The sequence below is a fragment of the Mirounga leonina genome, unplaced genomic scaffold (assembly GCF_011800145.1).
Source record: "Mirounga leonina isolate KUSES-001 unplaced genomic scaffold, KU_Mleo_1.0 Mir_366, whole genome shotgun sequence".
NCBI lineage: Eukaryota > Metazoa > Chordata > Mammalia > Carnivora > Phocidae > Mirounga > Mirounga leonina.
In genome coordinates this window covers 9,436,917-9,461,139 of record NW_023270709.1, presented here as the reverse complement: position 1 = coordinate 9,461,139, position 24,223 = coordinate 9,436,917, and the positions used below count along the sequence as shown (strand labels likewise).

The following is a 24,223-nucleotide window of genomic DNA, read 5'->3' as shown; positions in this document are numbered from 1 at the left end:
GGGTGTCCTCAGAAACTCATTATTAGCGTGACCGAAGTTCACAGGGCCCTTCCTCTTGCTGGACTCTGAGGGTAAAGAAGTGACTGTCCCCTTCCAAGACACTGTCCTATCCCTGCTCCTTCTGTCCTTAAATGCTGGCCACCTGTTCAGATACCCAAGTTCACTTGTGCATGCCAAGGGCTGGCTCCGCCTAAGCATCTGAGAGTAGTGTGCTAAATTCAGAGTCTCTGTGGTCTCATTTGTCATGGAGCAGGTCACATTTCTGTGCAGCGAACGTTTTCTTCCAGCATCATGGGAACACATAAGCCTCTGTTCCTGAAGACTGTCCATTATCCAGTGGCATCCTCGGGGTCTATGTCTCCTGTACTTAGCAACAGAAAAGTCATGCCCGCTGCAGTAGGAAAGCAAGCTGGTGCCAGAACAACTAGATGACGTTCCGGGGATTTCCCTGCCTCATGTTCGTCCTTCCACGACACGGCCGGCAGGGACCACATAACCCTGCTGTTTGGAGAATGAATGGCGAAGCCAGTTAGGAAAGCCTGCTCCTGCCAGGGTCTTCGCCGTGTCTGAAACGGAACACGTACTCCACAGCTCTCTTTGCAGCTTAAAGGTCTATAGTTCGTAAAATCAGGAGCAAAGTGGAAATTAATTTCCTATTTTCCCAAGGCAATTACGGTCTGGCAAAAGAAAGACACCCATCTCAGAGTAAGATTTCTTCCAAAGGAGATCCGTTTCCAATCTACTCTTTCAAATATCATCACTTCTTCATAGCTCTGAAGTCCAGCGCTTTCTGGAAAGTTTTGCAAATTGCAAAGCTCAATGCCCTTTTTCCTACATTGAGCTCTCCCAGCGGGCGTGCTCTGGCTCAGTTTCCCAAGTTTGTTTTGGAAGACAAGCACCGCTCAATCCAAATTTTCAACATGGGAGCAACTGATAAAGAGTTCTGGGAAGTTAAAAGCTGGAGCCACGGTGATATTTCCGTGATACATGTTGTGCACTTGATGCAGCCCATTATTCTGCCCAGGCACTCGGCTGTGGTCAGAGTGGTTTGGGATGAAGGATTTCCAAACCTCAAAAACACGAGAGTCCGCACACAGGGAAGTGGCAGCTTGAACAACTGTACCAGATCTGGTAATAGATCGAGAAAGCCTTTTTGCTTGGGTGCTGAGGGTCCTCTCCTACGACTAAGATAAAAGAAACTCTACAAAAAAGATGGACTCGCCTTATAAGCAGAGATAACTACTGCATCCTCATAAGATGACTAGCGGGCCCAAGGAAAGAGACGGAGTTGCTTCATAAAGTGGGTGACGACAGAGTACCTCCCTGTCAGTTAAGAACCACCTGAAACTGAAAAAGATCTAGTTCCTGGGGTCTGGTCTGCAAGATGTATGCAGCAATAGGAGTGTGGGGCGGAGCCCAGATCGGCCCCCTACAGCATGCTGCTCGACAGTAAATACCGGGAAGGCAAGGCTTATCTGGAGGAATGTGCACACCCAGAGATACGCATCACCTCCGCACGTGCAGATGCCCTTCAGAGCAGCAGGGCTGAGCAGGAGGCCCAAGAAAGGTGACCTATGTGTTCCTAAGTGACACTGTGCGCCGGACAAGCCTTGTGGAATCAAGCCTTGGGGAAATGGCTCTAGAAAGCCACACCACAGGGAATCATGTACTAGCAGGGGAGAGAGGGAAGATCAGAACCTGACGTGGGCACACAAAGGGAGGGCCTGGAACAGGTTATCAACAAGACAGAACGGGACACGGGGGTGGTGTGCATGCCCAGGATGCACGGGGTCTCTGATCACCTCACCAGTGAGCTCCTGGCTCTCCTTGGTCCCAGCCAGTGCCACAGACGTGGGGAAGCAGCCGCAGCCGAAGGAAAATGAGAAAGGAAGAGAAACAGAAGAAGAACTTCTGTCTTGAGTGGCAAACTCTCAGTCGACCGACTTCCTTCCATGCTCTAAAAACCCAGTGAGGATGCAGCTCCTTAGAACTTGGGTTTTCACGGTTCTTTTTAAAAAATTCCTGCACACACACGTCCCAGGGCTGCTCTGGCCCCTAATTAATGAAACACAGGTATGTGCTTAGGAGAGATCACAGCTCACCACTCGAGTCTCAGGTTCTGGAACAGATCCACTGGGACAAATAAATCTAACTCCAAGGGCGCCTGGGTGGCTCAGTCGGTTAGGCGTCTGCCTTCGGCTCAGGTCATGATCCCAGGGTCCTGGGATCGAGCCCCACGTCGGGCTCCTTGCTCAGCGGGGAGCCTGCTTCTCCTTCTCCCTCTGCCTGCCTCTCTGCCTACTTGTGCCTTCTCTCTCTGTCAAATAAATAAATAAAATCTTAAAAAAAAAAAAAATCTCACTCCACTCTCTCCAGCACATTTTTGTGTTTTCACATTTTTATAATTTTTTTTCAAAAGTACAGTTTCACCAAGAAATGAAGGTGGTAATGATTATGAATGATTACCAAAAACTAAATGCTCTTTTAAGTCATTATTTACAATTTTCTGCAGAAAAGGCAAAGTCAGTGTAGTGTGATAAACTCAAAAATCCTAATGGTTATTCAGATTACCAGATTTAGTGTGTGGGGGTATAGCTCAGCGGTAGAGCATTTGACTGCAGATTACCAGATTTAATATAGTAAAAAGAAAACAAAAGTAAAAGCAACTTCTTGGTTTATTTTCTGGTATTACAGCAGAGTTTACTTGGTATACTGTCCCTCAGTGGCATATACGAGAGTAATCCTGGTGACCGAAGAAACGTTCTCCTAAGTGCTTCGCATGTATTAATTCATGAATCCCCTCAATGCTGCCACAACACTGGTCAGGTATCACTTCTTTCTACAGATGGAAGTAACCAAGACACAGAGAGGTCAAACAACTTCTTTAGGGTCACACAGCTATAGGAGTGGAACACGGCTCACAGATTATCACAAGGGTGCTTTCAGGGCTAACAATACAAACTCAGAAACACCCCCTATGTAGGACATTTCCATGGTATACTGTTATCCTTCGAGTGCTCTCGCAAACATTACTGCATTGGAGTACAAGTCCTCAGGGAGGTTTTACTATGCCGTTTTGTGACAGGACAGACTAAGAGATCAGAATCAGGACTAGAACTTGGGCCCTCAACAATCAGTCCTTTTTCTCCAAATCAAGGTGACTCACAATAAATAAAATCAGTACAAAACCCAAAATTAGGGGCGCCTGGGTGGCTCAGTCGTTAAGCGTCTGCCTTCGGCTCAGGTCATGATCCCAGGGTCCCTGGATCGAGCCCCGCATCGGGCTCCCTGCTTGGTGGGAAGCCTGCTTCTCCCTCTCCCACTCCCCCTGCTTGTGTTCCCTCTCTCGCTGTGTCTCTCTCTGTCAAAAAAATAAAAAAAAAAAAATCTTAAAAAAAAAAAAAAACAAACAAAATTAGCACAAACATCCCTCAGGCATGCTTATTTACAAATAATAATTTACAAAAACTCTAATATACACTGTTCACAAATAAGAAATGTACCTTAGGACAATATCAAGGGCTGTGGTATAAAAAATTGAAGATCATTTCTAAATCTATCCATGTATACCTGAACAACACACCATCATAAATCTAATAAAAAGTTATCCCGTGATCACCAAATACAGTGTATTATGCTAGTAAGTTGGCTGCAATAGTTTAATGTGGAAAATACAGCTGACCTTTGAATACCATGGGTGTGAACTACGGAGGTCCACTTGTACATAAAACTTTTTCTGATACAGGAAAGTACTGTAAATATATTTTCCTTATGACTTCCTTAACGACAGTTTTTTCTATAGCTTACTTTATTTTAAAATACAGCGTATAATACATACAACATGTAAAATATATGTTAATCAACATATATGTTTATGTGCTCAGTAAGGTTTCCAGTCAATAGTAGGCTATTAGTTAAATTTTAGGGGAGTCAAAAGCTTTCTGTGATTTTCGACCGCCCAGTGGTCGGTGCCCTTAACCCCTGCATTGTTCAAGGGTCCACTGTAATGTTCTACAGCAACATGGAATCGTGGTTTTTTTGGTGGGGGGAGGGTTGTGAAAGAGCGCTTTTTTCTAATATACAAAGTGACATGAGCGCTAGATCAATCATTTCGCAGACAGTAGTTAAAGGCATAGTCTCTAAGCCCGACAGCCAATGTTCAAATCTTGGCCTTCTCTGTTACTTTGATCCCAAGCAAGTTTCCTCCTCTGCAAAATGGGATAATGATTCCACAAACCTTAGAGGCAGAGCACATAAAAATAAATGGAGGTCAATAAGGAAATAGGAAATGTGAACAACATATAAACTAGCTCAACCTAAAAGCGCCTCTAGAGAACATGCCAACCAACAGCAACAGAACATACACGGGACGTCCTCCAGGACAGACCATATGCTAGGCCATAAAACGAGTCTCCATAAATTTCAAAGGACTGAAATCATACAAGGTATGTTCTCCAACTACGATGGAATGATATTGGAAATTAATAGCAGCAAGAAATTTGGGAATTCACAAATATGTGGAAACTGAACAATATAGTCCAAAATAACCAGCAGGTCAAAGAAGTCACACGGGAAATAAGAAAATACTTTGAGATGAATGAACTAGAAAACACAACATACAAAAATTTATGGGATGCAACTAAAGCAAATGCCTAAAAAGAGATTTATAGCTGTAAACGTCTGTGGTACAAAAGAAGTTCCCAAATCAATATCCTCATCTTCTGCCTTAAAACACTGGAAAAAGAACAGCAAGCTAACCCTTAAAGCAAGTAGAAGGAGGGAAATAATAATGTACAGAGTGGGAAATCAATGAAATAGCAGAAAAGCCAACAGAGGAAAACCTACAAAATCAAAAACTGTTTCTGTGAAAATATCAATAAAACTGACAAATGTTTAGCTGGACTGCCTGAGGAAACAAATAAAGAAGACTCAAAGGATTAACATCAGGAATGAAAGAGAGGACATTACTACTCACCTTGAGACAGAAAGGACTAGAAGGGGAAACTATGAACAACCTGCAAGCCAACCAATTAGATAATTTATATAAAATGGCCAAATTCCTAGAACAGACACAAATGACTGAAACGAACTCAAGAAGAAACAGAAATATGAAGAGACCTATCATAAGAGACTGAATTAGTACTTTGAAAATGTCTCAGAAAGAAAAGCCCAGGTGGTTTCGTTGGTGAATTCTACAAAATACATAAAGAATTAACACCAACAAACTTCCAAAACACAGAGGTGGACGGACCACTTCCCAACTGACTCTATGAGGCTAGCAGAATTACTCTGGCATGAAAACCGGACGAGGACTCAGAAGAAAACTATGGACCAGTATCTCTTATGAAGATAGGCAAACTCTTTAATGAAATACTAGCAAACCACGTCTATCAACATATGAAGATGATTGTGAACAAGTGGGATTCATCCCAAGAATGAGGTTGGTTGAATGTCCAAAATAGAACGAAGGACAGGACAAAACAACCGGACCATCTCAGTAAGTGCCACACAATCTGACCCCCTTTTCTCGATGAAAACACTCAGCAGACTGGGACTAAAAAGAACTTCCTCAAACTGATAAAGGATATTTAGGAAAAACCCGTAACTAGCATCATACTTAATGAGGAAAGACGGAATGCTTTCTTCTAACGTCAGAAATAAGACCAGAGTGTCTGTTCTCTTAGCTTCCATTTAACACTGTGCTGGAAGGGCTAGCCAGGGCTCGCAGGCAGAAAAAAATTTTTTAAAAAGGCACTCATCAAGATTAGTTTCAAAGGAAGAAGCACAACTGTCTCTATTTGCAGACAACATGATCGTGTATGTAGAAAATCCTAAGGAATCCACGAAATAACTGTTTGAATAAACAGGTCCGCAAGGCTGCAGGAAACAAGGTCAGTACAAAATAGGAGTTGTAGTTCTATATACCAGCAACGAACAATCAAAAAATAGTTCTACTTCCAATGCTGCCCAAAAGAATAAGACATCAGGGAATAAATTAACAAAATAAATATAAAACTTGGGGCACCTGGGTGGCTCAGTTGGTTGAGCACCCACCTCGATTTCGGCTCAGGTCATGATCCCGGGCGTCATGGGATGGAGCCCCACGTCGGGCTCCATGCTCAGCGTGGAGTCTGCTTGAGATTCTCTCTCTTTCTCCTTCTGTCTCTCCCCCCGTTCCACTCTCTCTCTCAAGTAAATAAATCAATCTTTAAAAAGCCTTCTGCCACTTTCCTCTAAAAAAATAAATAACTTATGCTTTGAAAATGATTTAAAACACACTTGAAAGAAATCCATTAAGATTTAACGGACATAAATGGACAATATCCCACGTTCAAAGATTTAATACTGGTAAGGTGGCAAGAGCCCCAAATTGATTTACATACTTTATAATCCCTGTAATTATACCAGCTGCCTTTCTTGCAGAAATTGACAAGCTGATCCTAAAATTCATATGGAAATGCAAACAACCCAGAGTAGCCAAAACAATCTAGAAAAAGACCTCCGTTGGAGGATTCACACCTCCCAGTTCAAAACTTAGCCAAAAAGCTGTAGTAAGTCAATATAACACGAGGCCCGAGGATGAACATACAGATCAATGGAACAGAACGAGTAGAGAAATTAATCCCTGCATTTACGGTCAATTGAATTTTGAGAAGAATGGCCTGACAATTCAATGGGGGAAAGAAATGAAATGAAATGAAACGGGGGAAAGAAAGAAAAGTCTTTTCAACAAAGTGCCGAAGACTGAAGCTGGACCCCTTCCTTACGCGAGACCCAAATATTAACTCAAAACGGATCATAGACTTAAATGTAAGAACTACAATTATAAAACTCATGGGATTCCACTTCACACCTAATAGGATGGCTGTCATGAAAAAGACAGGCGGGAGCAGGTGTTGGCAAGGATGTGGAAACACTGGAACCCTCCTACACTGCTGGTGGGGCTGTAAGATGATGCAGCCGCTTTGGAGAACAGTCTGGCATGTCCTCAGAATGTTAAACACGGAGTTACCACATGACCCAGCCATTCCACTCTGAAGTATCCGCCCAAGAGAAATGAAAACACGTGTCCACACAAAAAGATGGACCAGAATGTTCACAGGAACATTATGCATAATAGCCAAAGAGTGGAAAGGACTCACAAGTCCACCAATTGATGAAAGAGATCGTAAAATATGGTAGATCCATAAAATGGACTATTATTTGACAGTAAAAAAGAATGGGGTGCTGATACATGCCACAACACAGATGCATCTTGAAAACATAATGGGAAGTAGAGAAACAGGTCACAGGAGAAGACCACGTGGGAGGACAGGCAAATCCAGAGACAGGAAGTGGATTAGTGTTTCCCTAGGGCTGGAAGGTGGGAAGTAATGAGAAAGGACTGCTTGATGGGTGTGGGGTTTCTTTCTGGGGTGATGAAAATGACCTAACACTGAAGGTCATGATAGCTGCAGAACTCTATGCATATACTAAAACCCACTGAACTGGACACTTCAAATGGGTGAAATCTATGGTGTATGAATTATGTCTCATAAAGGTGCCAAAAAAAAAAAAAAAAAAAGCAAAGTGTTGAGCCCAGTGCCTGATGCACAGTACACCATGGCTTTAGCTATGGTTGTCTGTAAGATGCACTCTCCACCATCTCACTGTAGAAGGAGCAACTATGCCCTTTACGGATGTGCTGGACACGTGTCCTAGTCAATCACAGACGCTCTCCCAAAATGGAAATGTTCCCAATCAGGAGCGACTGGGCCCAAAACCAAAGCTGTCTCATGGAGGACCATAAGCAGGGAGTGCTCAGGGCCAGAGCAGCCCCAAGGAGGGTACATCTCCCTAATGCACCCCACTGCCCTCTCCCGAGTTAGAGCTGACCCACGGGGAGTTCCACGGAGCACGAGTCTCAGGAAGAGAAAGCAGCAAAACCACCCAAGAAGGGAATAGGTCATGCCTCCAGGACCAGATTTTGAGAGGGCAAATATGTAAGGGATGAAGGACTTTTTGGAAGGGCGGGGAGGGCGTGCCGAGAGAAGGACCAGGCAAAACAAAACAAAACAGAAAGGAAAATGGAGGTAGTACTGGGCTGATCATGCTGGTTAAAAAAGCAAAAAGCTAGAGTGTAAGATAGGATATTAAACCATGGTGATGGCATTTATTTACTTCCTTCTTTGTACCCCAAGACACTCCTAGGAGGAGGTGAGGGGCAAGGAGGACTGAAATGTATATGCAAAGAAAAAAAAGTAAAATACTTTGTAAAAAAATCTCCAACACACTGATACCTTTCGTAAAGTCACCCTGTACCTTACTTCCAGGAGTTCAGACTGAGAAATCCACAGGCTTTAGATGATTGCGGCATTACTTAGAAACGCAAACATTAAAGATAGATAACATTTACCGAGTGCTTACCGTGGGCCTCGACTGTGTGCAAAACTCATTATCCTCTAACCCTCATCCCTCTCCAATGAAGTGGATACTACTTAAAAATCTCGTTCCAGTGAGGAAGAAAATGAGGCACAAAGGTTAAGTAACTTGCTCAAGAACGGAAAACTTACAAGTGGCAGAGTTGAGATTTGACATGAGGTTCCTAATTCCAAGAGCCTGAGATTTGCCACTATTCCAGTGTGTCCCAGCTATACCTCAGCAGTTCACAAAACGGTTTTAGGTGGAATAAACTGGCCCGCCCCATTTTACTACTGCTAGATAGTCAAGTAACTATATAAAGTTTTCTTTTGAAACAAGTATGTAAAAAAGAAAAAAAAATAGGTTAGTCAATTTTTAAAAAGAAAGCAGCATAACACCTGGAAGGGAATATAGAAAAATAAAAATAGGGGTGCATGGGTGGCTCAGATGGTTAAGCATCTGCCTTCGGCTCAGGTCATGATCCCAGGGTCCTGGGATCGAGCCCTACATCGGGCTCCTGGCTCAGCGGGGAGCCTGCTTCTCCCTCTCCCCCTGCTCATGCTTTCTCTATCTCTGTGTCTCAAATGAATAAATAAAATCTTAAAAAAAAAAAAAAAGAAAAAGAAAAATAGTCTGATTTTCCAAGGTGAAAATTTTTGAGTCCCTTTAAAAATCCTCCCTAGAGTCCCATAATTCTTAAAATGTTTATGGAAAAAATAAAATGAGCATTAAAAAAAGTCTTTTTGTTCTAACCCCTCAAAACCTGTGTAATTTTTCTACAAAGTATATTTTCTATTTGTTTGTCCCACAAAATTTTAATATGCCCACCACTGAGCTCTCTCCCACTTTGGAGTGAGCTGCTTTTTCCCTCAGGAAGTAAATTCCTGGCATTTATCAGATCTTCTTTTTCTTCATTTTATCCTATCTTATCCTGAAGTTCCAAGCCCAGGCCACCTAACTATTTATTCAAAGGCCCCAGAAACTTTTTGCAAGGAGAAGGGCTGCAGGGAATCTGGTAGGCATATGCAAACAGTTTTTCAGAGGCAAGGGTTACTATGCTACTCCTTGAGGCTTCCTCTGTATCTGATAAGCTGCCCACCTCTGGCACCCAAACAAAGAAACTCCACCTGGCAGAGAGGGAAGGACTCTGTGTTTCGTCCTGAAGATCCCCAAAGGCCAAAGACCTCGCCCAGGTACTTCTGTTTCCCACAGCTAGACACGTCCAATACACCAGAGAGAGCATGCAGGAGCCACAAAACCATCTCCGACTTCTCCAAACAGCGCACAGATGCCAAGAGCTCTCAGGCCTTTAGGCAAGTCCCCTGATGGCCTCGAGGCCACTGTGCTTTTTGTCAACCTCCAGACAGCAGCCCTCACCCACCTGTGCATGTTCCCATTGGTGGTGAATGACTGGCCGCACACAGTACATTTGTACGGCCTCTCGCCAGAGTGCACCAGCATGTGGCGGTCCAGGGAGCTGGCCGAACTCAGCGACTTCCCACAGATGCTGCACGAATGGTCTGCCCCTCCAGTGTCCGTGTTATGCTGGGGAAAGCGATCATCACAGGGGTCACTTAGAAGGATGGGTCAAAACTTGATTATAAAATGCAAAGTCAGAGCTTTATACAAACAAGCAAACAAACAAAACCCCAAACAAAACCAAAACAAGAAAACACTCAGTACAGCTTCTCTGATATTTTTTTCTGTCATTTTAAGTATCTTCCCAAATGTCAAAAATCTGTCGGGAACACAGGCAAACAACTATTTTGTATGATCTTCTTCCTCTTTCGTGTTCCAGTTTTGAAAAACACGTATGCAAGGCTCAGAGAAAGGTGGAGCCTTTGCAGGTCTTTCTTGGAGACACACAGAGATTAACTGAGCACATATATTCACAGGAGCAGAAGGACCCTCGACTACGAAGCTACCATGAAATATGGTCTTCACATTAAGGCCACGTCCATTCTTCTAGTTCGCTGACTCAGTCCTGCTGTCAGAGAAAGAGAACTGAAACCTGCACAGTTTGGAGTTCTGGCCTCTGGAAGATGTTAAAAGAAGGAACATTTCTATCCAAACCCAAGTTACTAAATGATGGTATTACTCAGTACCATGTTATGATTTTAATATCGTCAATCCTTCTCACTCATATGCGGAATTTAAGAAACAAAACAAATGAACAAAGGGAACAAAAAGAGAGAGACAAACCAAGAAATAGACTCTTAACTCTAGAGAACAAACTGATGGTTATCAGGGGGAGGTAGGTGGGGGATGGGGGTAATAGAGGATGGGGATTAAGGAAATGATGGAAAGGAAAAATTTTAAAAAATTACCCATTCCCACTCCAAATATATACATACATATATATGTGTATATATATATCCAATATATATACGTGTATATATATATATTCAATATATACATGTACATATATATATTCAATATATATGTGTGTATATATATTCAATATATATATGTGTGTGTGTATATATATATTCAGTCCTTCATTGTACTAGATTCAACTATACTTTGTCACGACACAGCAGGCAAGAGAGGAGGATAAATGTCCTAATATAGAAGCCCAAAGAAATCCCAAATTCCCTGCTGCATAATACAAGTTTATAGCCATATAAGGGATAGGGGGCTCCATCTACGATCTCACTGTACTGTGAAGAAACTTGGTTCAAACTGACAAGTCACATATGACAAAAGGTCTTCTGTTGTATGTGGTCAGTTAGCGAGATGTTGGCCGACGTCTGAAAAGGTATTCTACGTTGACCTGGGATTCTGGTCAGAGTAACGTGGACACACAAGACTTATTTCATAACCGCCCCTCAAGATGGTTCAAATAGTAAATCTAAATGGAGTACAGACACAATTCATCCGCTGAGATCAAACTGCCCTCTCTTAATGAAGAATGATTTCAAACAGAAATAGAAAATCGGCAGCAAACCTGACGGATGTGCATGGTTAGCTGGTGCTGTGTAGTGCAAATCTTTTCACACAGGGGACAGTTATAGGAAGACTTCTCCTCCTTCGTTTCCTGAAAAGACATAATACAAGGGAAAATCAAGTTCAATGCACAGTTAAGCCAGTGTCTCTTGTTTCTGATGTAAGCACCTGCATCTCAAGAGCCAGAGCAATAAATCAGCTGAGAACATGGGCTCCAGAGCCTGTCTGGGTATGAGCCTGGGTAAGTCACGGTCCTGTCTGCCCTGTTTCCTCAGGTGTCAAATGGGAAAAATAACAGCATCTACCACATTGCACTGAGATGAGGATTCAATCAATTAACACACACAAAGCACTGGAATAGTGCCTGGTACAGGGTAAGTATTCAATAAATATTAGTGTTTTTATCAAACACCATTGCATTAATCATCAGTGATGAACCCCCCCCCCCCCCAAAAAATCAAGGCTCAAGTCACAGCAGAGCTAGAAATGGAATACATTTCTCCCCAAGCCCTAGCTAGGCAGCTCCAGTCACGATTTTCTACCTGGGCTTGAGTGCCCCAAGCACAGTTCTCCTAACAAAACCCCATCCACCCAACAAGGCAAGGCTTCAGTGCCCAGCTGTGCGGCCAAGAGGCATCAACGGGACCCTCTTACTTGCTGCCTGCACCTGCCTGACACCACTCATAAGTAGTAAGAATGAGAATGCTGCCCTTTCCCAAACCGTGACAGGGAATGACAACCCAAAATAAAGACTTCCACAGAGGGTGACAAAAGAACCAGCTCACGACTTGGTGAGGTGGCTCATTTTATGTTCCCTCAAAACACATGGGACAGGCTTCCTTCAAGCAACAGATTTTTACCTTTGTAAGGAAAGGGACGTGCTCCTTCATCACTAGCCATATGCTATGGCTCCTCTTTCCAGATAACTCATGAAGAGTCGCCCTCCTCACCCACACGGTCCCTAAGCACCACAGTCTGTGTGTCCTCATCCCCAAAACCAATAGGATCAAGGCTTGGACACCTGTCCCAGGAATCTGAAATTGAGATGCTTAGAGACCGAGATCAGGGGGTTTCCCACTGATCAGCAGAATCACCCGGGCAGCTTTTCTGAACTAGAATTCTAAACCAGATTCATGACCTGCTGAATCAAAATGGGGGTGGGGGTTGTACCCCAGAAATCAACTTGTTTCATAAGCTCCCCAGGAGTTGCTCATATGTACCCAGGTTTGGGGGTGACTAAGCTACCCCCTTAGGTGATCATGAACACCTGAGCTGGAAGTTCATGTAGGGGTGCCTGGGAGGTTCAGTCGGTTAAACGTCTACCTTTGGCTCAGGTGATGATCTCAGGGTCCTGGGATGGAGCCCAGAGTCAGGCTCTCTGCTCAGCAGGGAGCCTGCTTCTCCCTCTGCCCCTCCCCCTGCTTGTGCGCACACGCTCTCTCTCTCTCAAATGAATAAATTTAAAAAAAAAAATCTTCAAAAAAGAAAGAAAGTTCCTGTAGCCCTAGGCCTGGGCTGAGCACCGTGGCAAGCCCAAGCCATGAGAATGCAGCTGGGGAGGACATCAGTCCTCAGGGAAGTGCGAGACCAGGGAGCCGGAGAGAGGGGATGGCACCATCTCTAAGGCTGGACCCTTAGGCTTCCTTCAACAGACCTCTTTTTACTTTACTCATTTGAATGAGTTTTTGTTCTTTGCCAATAAAACCCATCCTTGAACACTTAACTATGTGCTCAACTCGACCCGTGGAAATGTCAGGTTTTTCACAACCACTATTACAGATCCCATTTTCTGGATGAGGAAACAGGTACAGAGAGGCAAGCAATGTGTCCCAAAGGAGAGAACCGTGAAGTAGCAGACCCAGGAGTCCAACTCAGGCCAGCTGTGCCATATAGGCCTATGCTCTGGAAGTCTGAACACAAAAAAGGATGAACCCCAAGGCACAGACAGGAAACACCCTCGTGGCTGGCTCGTGAGACATGATGAAAATACTAGTCACCCTGAAGACTATAAAAACAAATGGCACCATACGGCAGACGGGGTGGAGTGGATGCATGAGGATGTCTAGGATGGCATCTCCTCGGTGAAGTCTAACAGGCCTCATTTTAAGCGCTACAAATGCTTTTCTCATGGGTGGCATTGGGGCCGAGGATGAGGTACGCTACACATGTTTTCGCTCTCAAATTAAAAAAAAAAAAAAGACAGGTATGAGGTCTAAGGAAGTTGATTAACCCAGAGACAGTGGAAAAGCGCCGCCACAGTCTCATCCAGTCACCCATGCCCTTCCGTCCTCCCAGGGGCGTGAGGTGCGTGAAGTCACTCGTCCTCGGTCCGTCCAACTCCCATCAGAATGGAGCTGGCCAAGAAGCACCAAACAGAAACACCAGAAACAGAAGTATTCACAACAAAAATAAGAGTACTCACTATAATAACGAGGGAGGTCTCGTAGCGGGGCCAAAACTCAGTCTCTGGGGTATTTTTGTTCAATTATTAGATTAGTAATAAAATACATTAAAAAAGATTTTTTAAAGAAAAATTCACTGGTAAGATGTCAATAAATGTTAAAAAGCCAGGCATCCGTGTGGCCAGCCTCCTGAGGCAGCAGATTTTTTAAAAAACCATCTTGCGGGGACACCTGGGTGGCTCAGTCGGTTAAGCATCTGCCTTCGGCTCAGGTCATGATCCCAGGGTCCTGGGATCAAGCCCCACATTGGGCTCCCTGCTCAGCGGGGAGTCTTCTGCTTCTCCCTCTTCCTGCCGCTCCCCGCTCCCCTGTCATGCTACCTCATATAAATAAATAAAATCCTAAAAACAACAACAACAACAAACAACCATTTTGCATTCACTTCGAGGTAGATACTAGACATACTGAGTAGCTCCCTGGACTCTCTGGCACTGAGTCCAGTGTTTATCACAAACCGGAACCCAAACCTTCTCTGAGGCTTGGCAGTGGCAGGCAGCAGACCCTGAAGCAGATCTACAGAATCCACAGCAGTCTGGGAGAAATAAATCTCTGGACTCAGATTTAATTTTTGCAAACCAGCCCAAGAGAAAAGAGAACAGCCCTGCCGGAGAACTGTGAATCCAGTTCTTGCAGCTGAGCCGGTGGAAGGAGCAGACTTCCTGAGCTGACAGATAAAATTAGCAGCTAATGTGATAACTAACCATTCCATAATGAAACAATCTGGCACCCTTGTCGGCATCCTGCTGTGGCTAATCTGTCCTGGAACTCGGTGCTAGCGCTGATGGGACTTCGCTCTCCAGGCTCCTGCTCTCAGCCTTCCCCGTCCGCTCACAGGTAAGGATGATGCATTCCCTCTCCGCAGCTGTGCTCTGGTGTCTTTAATGCACAGTCTTCCTACAGTCCCTGTGGCCCAGACCTCCCTGTCCGACACTAAGCCAGTGCCCTGAGGAACCCGGGAGGACATGGGAAGTAGATGAGAAAGGCTCAGGTACACTTGTACCGTTTGCCCGCAGAGTCCCCTCCACTCACCATGCAGGGAAGGAGGTGCTACTGGTCATGCTCTATGGTTCTCCCCACGGTCTCTGAACCACCGGGAAGGGACCAGAGCCTGGACCTGGGTCAACCCAACCTATGCCGGGGAAACTCTGGGCTCGTCACTACCCACGCCACTTTCTCTTGGTCAAACACAGAAGGATGAGGAGACAGTGACCTTATGTATCTTGTTCATCCCAAAATGCCTGGCACCTGGAGCAGTACCTGGCCAGAAGTATATATTTGTGAAATGGGTGGGTGGATGGAAAGATGGACAGATAGATGGATGGACGGACAGTCACATGAGAGTGGAAATAAACCTTTTCTTCCCAGAGCTAGCGCTCCTTCTTGACTCAGGCCACAGTCATACAGGCTGAGTATTTTCTCAGGTACCCATAGGAAGGGAGGCAGGCAGAGACAAGGGAAAAAAGAGAGAAAAAGGTATCAATGCTCTGACCCTACGTTATCACTGAACCCTGCCAAGTCTTCAGCCGTGGGGAAGATGTGAGCGAATGGACCCTTCTCCTACGCTGCAGGAGGAATTTTAGGCTGGTATGACTTTTCCTGGAAGACAGGTTGTGTCAAAAGCCTTGATTAACGTTCTAAGAGTTTATAGAAAACCATCATAGATGGTGCTCAGACAATTCTGTCTAAGGACAGTCACTGGAGGATTATTAACAAAATAGAAAATGAATTCACAAAAGCCCAACAGGTTTACTTTCTGGTCCATCCCTGATAATGGAGATTAACTCAGAAGACTGCCTCTTCCCCCGAGGATTTGGTATAAACCCATTAAGTTCAACCAAAAATTCAATGTGGAGTCATCAGTTGGGATTACATAGATTCAGAGAAGAAATGAGAACTACTCACCTTCTGCCTTACTCCTGGAGTTTCGCTGAATGTGTTGCTAACAGAAGAGCGACAACTTTTCACGTGCCCCAAGGGTACGTTAATCAAAAGATCCATCTTACTTCCGAATGGAGGAGACTCGGACTTTTGTTAAGACATTAATTAGTCCTTCCAATCCTGGCCCACCCACTTCCTCTTTCCCACTCCTCCTGATCCGATGCCCACTAAAAATTCAAAAGGACTAAATCACATCTCACGTGGAATTTTCTGGAACCACATTCTGTGCTTTGTCAAGGATGGAAAGTGGATGGGAGATCCAGCAAAACTAGTACTTAATTTGCTACCTAATCTGAAGACAGTTAAAAAAAAAAAAAAATCAAGGAGGCGGCTTCGAAAACCCAATTAACCAGCTGTGTAAAGAAACGAACCACATCACAGTAGAGGAGTAAGTCAAGTTCTTTGTCTTGGCCATCACGTGAAGAAAGCTTGCAATCGAATCAAACTACAGGGCAGAGAATAAGGATGCTTCCACCAATACTGACACCACAGCGGAGAAAATTTTCTCCATGAAAGGAAACGGACATAAGCCCTGAAAAGTTCACTCTTGAAGCTTCTCGGTATGTGTTTAGTTCTGAACACGTCCAAGGTTTTCGCCTAGGAAGCTGGGGCTCAAGCGAACATCCTTCTCCCACCGTTCTCATAGACTGAAGCCACCAGATGTCACCAGCTAGTACACAAAAACTTACCTGGTTCCTTCTGCCAATCCGATTTGGTCCTGGAGGCTTCGTGGGGGACTTGGTGCTCTGGGGGCTCCCGCCATTCTCGGCGACCTTCCCTACACTCATTACCGCTGACATCATGGTGTTGACGGAAGACAAGTCTGAACCTTCCAAGCCAATGGGCGAACTTGACGTCATTGGGTCAAAGGTTTAAGCTTCTAAGAAGCCTCTGTCATAGAACTGAAAATCGGAAATCGCTGCGTTGGTCACTGTGAGGTTTAGCGTCTGTCAGAGCCAAGGGGCACTGGCCATGGCTACCATAACCGTGAGTCAGGTCAAAACACCTAAAACCCTCCTTCTTCGGTTCAAGCTGATGCTCGTGCCCAAAATGACTTAAGCTTTCATGCGAATGAGGCATTGTCATGCCAGAGACTGATAACCTCGCTTCCTTTCTGAGCGGATGCACCGACACAACCCCCGAAACCAGCAGACGCAGGTCTCTCGGCTTTTCTTATTCTCTCGTTAGGCAGAGCGGGAGAGGCTAAGCCAACAATTAGGAAAGCCCAGGGAGCTGACGTTTGGCCAGCCCCCTCCTCATAACCCTAACTCATTTACTACTGTATGAATGTTCTAGACTTAACAACTAAGGAGGATCATCGGGTCTCACTTAACTCCACTGCTTACAATACGGTGATTTTACAGGGGAGCCCAGAGCCCAAACTGTAGAAGACAACTGAGAAGCCAATCCTATCAGATTTATAACCAAATTTCAAATCAACATAAAAAAAGACTGTTGCTTAAAATATACAAGTAGGTAATGCACCTATACCCCAGAAAGTGGACAGAAGAACCCAGCCCCGACTGCCGATTACCTCCATTTTCTGCCCCAACTGATACACTATGAGACTTTCCCCTGCTATAGCTATCATCCACGTGGAGTAGGAAAGGAGTCTGCGTTCGCTTCTTTTTTTTTCTTCTCTTGTATCACTTGTTGACACTGGAAGGGAAGCAAAGGCAAAAAGATTCAGTGAATGTCTTTTCATTTCGGGAAGAAAAAACTGAAACCATGTATTTGTCGTAATCTCAGGCCACTCTATTCAGGAGAATACACAAAAGGGAGGCGATTTTAGGTCATCCTTCCAAAACCACATTCTGTGGTTGTTTTTTCAACCTTTAACTGATGTTCCCTACAGGCTGTCACCCTCACTCCCAACAGCCAAAACGATTTTGTGGTATTTTACTTTCTGGGGCTCACCCACACTGAATTTTCCTTCATACCCTACACCCCCGCCCCCCACAAGCAATCAAGACTCCCACTTGACCCCCCTTCCCGCCTCTACCTAAAACTGACCGAAGATAAGGCAGGAAAGGAACTCACGGAAGTCTCATGGTCTAGAAGGTATTAGGTCAGACCTAAAAAGAAACCTGGTGACATGAACAGAATGACCAAATGGAACACCCACGGCTCATGGACATGTAGCCTTTTCTAGTTCCATACCTGACCACGGCTATAGGTATGGCCAGAAATAAGTCTGCAGGTTAAACTACTTCCCTCATTTGATCTGGGAAGATATTCCAGAGCCAGAGCCCCGCCTGTAAGCCACATATCCTGTTATCCCACAGCATGCCTCAATTGGACTTGTAGTCAAAGATCAAGCTCCTTATCTCAGCAGCCAAGTGAAGGCTTAGAAACACCACCAGAAAGAACATGATTTCTTGTGGTTTCCTCCTCCAACTTCAAGGGGATGTGACCTAGGATATGACAAATGGTAACACCCAGAGCAGCTACAAATGTGTCCAGCAACACAGTGGGAAGAACCTGGGGATACAACTTTATTAAGTGATGCTGCCGTCAGCTGAGAAGTCTCAAGCTGAAATCTTACCAGAAGAGCCAAAGAGAGTCTCAGGAACAGTACTTCTCTAGCCAAGAGACAAAATGTGCCTCCCTTGTGGACAGACATTTTGAAGACAGGGTGGTAACGGGTTTCCAAATGGTAAGTAAAAGGACTAGCTGCCGAAACATGCAACTGAAGATAACCTGACCGAGCCGAACCCCACACACCTTTCCCACGAAGGGCGAAGAGCTACATCCAAAATTAAAGAAAAAACCAAACTGCTGCCCTGTGAGGTGTCGCCATGCAAGGAGGCCATTAAAAAATGTGCCTCAGGGCGCCTGGGTGGCTCAGTTGGTTAAGCGACTGCCTTCGGCTCAGGTCGTGATCCTGGAGTCCCGGGATCGAGTCCCGCGTCGGGCTCCCTGCTCGGCGGGAAGCCTGCTTCTCCCCCTCCCACTCCCCCTGCTTGTGTTCCCTCTCTCGCTGTGTCTCTCTCTGTCAAATAAATAAATAAAATCTTAAAAAAAAAAAAAAAATTATAAAATAGCTGACCATAATTCTTTATTGTAATTACGTTATGTCAGTAAAAAGAAAGTTAACCTTTCTAGCGGTTTACAGGAAGACTTTAGAAGATAATCTTGCTTTTGTTCTCATACTATACTTAGGAAAGAAAAATGTGGTAGTTTACTGAAATATGGGAATAGGTTAAACACCTCTAGGACGAAATGTAAAATTGTAAGTTGTAAAAATTATATTCTAATTCTATCATTGAGTAGGGAAAGAAAATGGACAGCGAAGACATAGTCAACATGAAAATTAAAATTATAAATATAAAATCAAAAAATATATTCATGTAACAGAGCCACATTACTAGTAAGAATTTTCTTTACCGTCATTATAACATCAAACAGATTCTTGCAAACACCCAAGTGTCTTCAATACACAATACCTAACCATAGCCTTGGTACTAAACAACATAAGGGCTGAACGTTGCAAAGGCTTATCCCAGTTGGAAAAGAAGAAAAGCCATGCAAACTTGTTGTTTCCCATTTTGTCTGGACAGGAAAACATTTGCTACATTTACTTCCTCCTTGGGGATGGAAGTGTAAAGCATGACACTACCAAGATCATGGACATTTACTTCCTTTACCTTGTATACATGTAAGTAGCAATATATTTTTTTAATAGAGACTTTTCATCTCTGATCAGAAAGTGCAGTTAGCAAAAAGAACCCGCCGACTACACTGAAAAGAAGAGCACAGTTATTAGACGCATCCCTGAAAAGCTGTTTCAGAAGCAACCCACGCCAGCCCCAAGGAGCTAAAGGTTTTTACTCCTGTTTGCTCTTGCATCTTATACTTGAGTTCTTTCTCCCTCTGGGAGGATGTAACAGGGAAGAAGGGAAAGGACCCGGTATAAAATAAGGTAGCTCATTGTTGGGGCGCCTGGGTGGCTCAGTCGTTAAGCGTCATGGTCAGGTCATGATCCCGGGGTCCTGGGATCGAGCCCCTGCATGGGGCTCCCTGCTCAGCGGGAAGCCTGCTTCTCCCTCTCCCACTCCCCCTGCTTGTGTTCCCTCTCTCGCTGTGTCTCTGTCAAATAAATAAAATCTTAAAAAGGGGGCGAGGGGCGCCTGGGTGGCTCAGTCGTTAAGCGTCATGGTCAGGTCATGATCCCGGGGTCCTGGGATCGAGCCCCTGCATGGGGCTCCCTGCTCAGTGGGAAGCCTGCTTCTCCCTCTTCCACTCCCCCTGCTTGTGTTCCCTCTCTCGCTGTGTCTCTGTCAAATAAATAAATAAATAAATAAATAAATAAATAAATAAATAAATCTCTCTTTTTTTTTTTTTAAAAAAAAAAAAGGTAGCTCATTGTTCCAGGTTATGGGGAAAAAAAAAATCCACCTTAGCATTAAGGCACATCTGTGCACTAATTTAACCAGAGGCCGGTTGGCCAGTATTAGTTAATTCTATCTACGCTGGACTATACCGGGGCAATAAGCCAAACTAACCAACCTAAAACTTCTGAGGTTTGACCTCAGGGATGATAGAGAAGTTGCACAGCTTAAGGTCCATTTACAAAACATATTTTTCTTTATGGATATTAATAGTCTTGGTATCTTCGTTCTTTCCTTTGCTCCCTGATACCATCCTACACATCAGCCCCACTACTGGGGGATAGCAAATAACAACAACAATAAAATGATGACAATAAACAAAATTAAAATCACTGGCCCCATTCTAATACAGTGTACTCCAACTGGAACCAGAGAGGGCTGGGAGCCCAGGTTAAGTTCCCAAATCATGGATAAGAAAAGAAGTCGTCATCTTCATTGACATGGCCAAGTGGACTTGCCTGGAGTTCCAGTTTTTAACACAAACAGTCTGAATTTGGCGGAGGGGGGGAGGGGTGAGGCGGAGCAGGGAACAGGGGTGTCTGAAACACTGCTTCCTGTGAAACCAACACTCGACCCTCTTTGCGATTCCTCATCCCACACTTCAGACCCGCTGCATCAGGAAGGGCTAGCAATTCAGGGCTACAATTTCACTGTGGTTTTGCATCAAAGCCTCAGGAGGATCAGGGGGAAGAAAAAGGGCAACTTCATAGGGAATGTGGGGAAGGGAGGGGAAGGGAAAGGAAGACTCAACACTCCAAGTTATTGTGACTCCAGGAAAGTCAATCAAGTTTAACTGACCTGTTTTCGTCGTCTTATCAAGCTGGCCCTCCTTACTGAGGGGCTGGCGCGGCTGGAGCCCAGACGTGGGCAGGGTCACACGTCAAAGCTACCACCTCTGGAGCACGGAGCTGAAGCAACCTGCGCAAATGAGAAAAGGTGACGTGAAGGGAGAGTCAAGACCAGAAATGATCCCGTCCTCTGTATCTTTTTCTCCACTTAACACCGGGAGTCACAAGGACAACGGAACGTTTCCCATCCCCACCCGCGTGCATAAGCAAGCTTCCAGCTCCCAGGCAGATTCCTCCCAGAGCCACTCATCAGCATGTGAGCCAGGGCCACCGGAGTCCAGTGTGCCTCGGACAGACAGGAACCCCCTGAAGCACGCCCCACGTGTGGGGTGCACTGGGCACCACACCGCATGAGAGCAGCTCGGACCGCTGGCCCCAGGCGGAGCTCTGGGCATCTCAGGGCATGTTACCAGCAGCTGCTGATGCACTTCCGGTTTCAAGGGCAGCCAAGAAGAAGACAGCACTAAGTGCTATCAGCAAGGGAGGGGAAAGGAGACAGTTGGAGAGAGTGAACAACATGGAACCAAACAGTCCCTTAATGTGAAGGACAGTTGAGTAGACCTTCTCCTGAGTGACAGGGGAAGTGCCCACGACCGTTCAGAGAGGACCAAGCGCGCATCTTCTCCTTTACTGTAGGGAGGATACAGAAAACTTCTCAAGTGACACATGCCCCCCCACCAAGAGTTGGAGCAAGTCTGCTCTGGGGGGGCCAGGGGTCTCCAATGCCTGCCCTGGGAGAAAGCTGGCCGCCCTGGAATGCAGCTTTCCCCAGCCTTTCCCAGAGCTGCAGTGTTCAGCCACATTCTCTGTTTCTGAAAACGCCATCCCCCTGAACTGAGGAGTGCCCAAGTGGGAGACCGGAGGACGTAAATCAAACCGCCACACAGACAAAGCCTGTCTCGAGAAACACTTGGCTTGGCCCATTTTCTCATTTTTATCCCCTTTCGGAGCGTCTGGAGGAAAGCTGCTCAATCAGGTCACACGCCCAGTTATCATCTTGAATGTTACTCAGCTTTGTCGGCGCCGGGTTCCGGAGCACCTCGGGCAGGCAAGCCCCCTGCTGGACTGGTCAGTTGCGGGGAGAAAGTGCCACCAACGGAGATTTCTGACATGTGAACACTCTACACCTCATTGTCTCAATTCTCCATCTTTTCTCTTCTGCCCCTTCTCCTTTTGCAAGGTTCTTTGGATTTTGAGCCAAGAAACAAGGAGTGACTCATAGGGATAGCCCCCGGATGGGACCGAGACCTTGTAAGCCTTGAGGAATCCTTGTTACTACCCCAGTAATTCTCAACGGTTTGGTATGGGCAAGAACCTCCTTAAGGGTCTGATAAAAAAAAAAAAAAAAAAAAAAAATTATGGACCGTTCCACAGGAAAATGCACATACGCTACCTACCCCCAACATTTCCCTTCAGCATCAAGACTTCAGGGACCCCAGAAACTCATCCTGGGGGTAAGCAGGATAAGAATCCTGTTTTTATTTGACATATAACCCACCTTCCTTTAAACTATGAATCAAGTCAAGCTTATTAAAAGTCCCATGAGGTTTTAGAAATGCACAAAACATCCTTTCAGATCATCCCCACCCAAACTTAAAGATGCCTAGGGTGAAGTGAAACACTGTGGAAGGAAAAAAAAAAAAACAAAAACCCACAAAAAACAAGCCAGATTTCCCTCTGTTATTATTCATTTCTTAATTCACAGCAAATTTTAAACAATTTTTTAAAAGATTTTATTTATTTGAGAGAGGGAGAGCAAGAAAGAAAGAACATGAGTGGGGGGAGGGGCGGAAGGAGAGGGAGAAGCAGACTCCCCGCTGAGCAGGGAGCCCAACAAGGGGCCAGATCCCAGGACCCTGAAATCATGACTGGCTGAGCCAAAGTCAGACGCTTACCCGAGTGAGCCACCCAGGTACCCCTCACAGCAAATCGTAATAGGCAGAAAGTCTGGAGAGGGACAGCTCCATTGTTTTCTAGAAACTACCACAATCTCCAAATAAGTAGGGTGACTTATAGTTCTATATATAATTATTAAAAACACACATCAGAGAGGTGAGTCTCTGGAATTTAAACTTTCCAGAATATAATAACTAAGACTCTCATTAACACTTGAACTTGTTCCCTCCCCTTATTTAAAAAGTCCACCAAGTAATCAATCTCCTCAGTACACACCGGTAACCAGAGTGGGAGAGCGCCAACCCAACACACTTGACCCTGAAACTTCCATCTTCTGATCTTGGATGGAAGGGATTTGAATGTTGAGGATGCCCTGCAATTAAAGCTGAGTAACAAGAGTCACTACCCTGTCTGTTTGGGGTTCTACCAGGTCTGAGGGATTCCTAGAACTCAGCAAGTGGAAAAGTACAGCGTAGTCCTTGGCAGAAAATTCAAGATACCCCTCACCCCTATCACCATTGCCTCAGGGGGGTGGGGCAGAGAGAAGAAGAAGGAAAAAGGGGGAAAAAAAGACCAGATCAGGAGAGGCTGTGTCCTGGAAGGTGACTCCTGCAGGGCAATGTGAGAAGCACAGCCTGGGAATTTGGAGGGGTGGGTCTTAGGACTCCCCCTGGGAGGATGCTGAACTTCGGAGTTTGCATTCCCACACAGGCTCTGCCCAGATCCAATGGAAGCAGGATGACTGGAGAGGGCAGAGGTCCATCTGTGAGGATGAGGGGGCAGGGAAGGCCGGCCTCCAGCCCCTGGCCCCTGAGGAGATAAGGGACAATGCTATGTAAAGCCAGAAAGAAAAGATTAAGGAGCCTGTCTCCAGGTCCAACGAGATAGCAAAGGGGAGATGAAAGATAAAAAGGAAGATGGTCTAGAAACAAAGCTTCTCAGCTTCTGAAAGCCCAAAGGATTCTTCAGTGAAATCTAAAATCTGTCCTAAAGGCCTGCAGGACAGATGGGGGTAAGTTAGATGCCTAGGATGACAGTAGAGGCCCGCGGATGCTATAATAGGGAAATTTACAACACGGGGCCCGGGAGAGCCACGCTGCTGAGCCTAACAGACGTCCACAAATACTTGGGATGGTTGACCCGCTGATTGGAACCGCCTAGTGAACAGTCTAGCTGGCCTGTTCGGGCCAACCCAGGACAGGCTCAAAGAGTCTGAGTTAAGAGGAGTTCAGCGACTAAAGTGCTCTAGCTCCTAGGGAGCTTTACAAGTAGCAAGGACGTCTCTCTTAGAATGGGCTAAGTCAGAAAGGAAAACACTCTTCCCTCAGTCTTAGCTAGGCTG

General features: G+C 45.2%; 1 protein-coding gene across 12 annotated transcripts in view; it reads right to left on the bottom strand.

Annotated features, from left to right (window-relative positions):
* Positions 1-24,223, bottom strand: part of RREB1 (ras responsive element binding protein 1) — a 155,226-nt gene that overhangs the window by 49,479 nt on the left and 81,524 nt on the right. For 7 of the 12 annotated variants that reach the window (XM_035030798.1, XM_035030801.1, XM_035030800.1 and 4 more), the window contains 4 exons: positions 20,936-21,055; positions 16,436-17,405; positions 11,348-11,437; positions 9,782-9,945 (listed from right to left, as the gene is read on the bottom strand). In XM_035030798.1, the coding sequence (XP_034886689.1) occupies positions 9,782-9,945; positions 11,348-11,437; positions 16,436-16,606 (425 nt within the window). In that variant the 5' untranslated portion in view covers positions 16,607-17,405; positions 20,936-21,055. Of the gene's footprint in view, positions 1-9,781; positions 9,946-11,347; positions 11,438-16,435; positions 18,646-20,935; positions 21,056-21,179; positions 22,621-24,223 lie in introns of those variants that run through there. The other 5 variants (XM_035030806.1, XM_035030808.1, XM_035030804.1 and 2 more) reach the window with 4 other exon arrangements.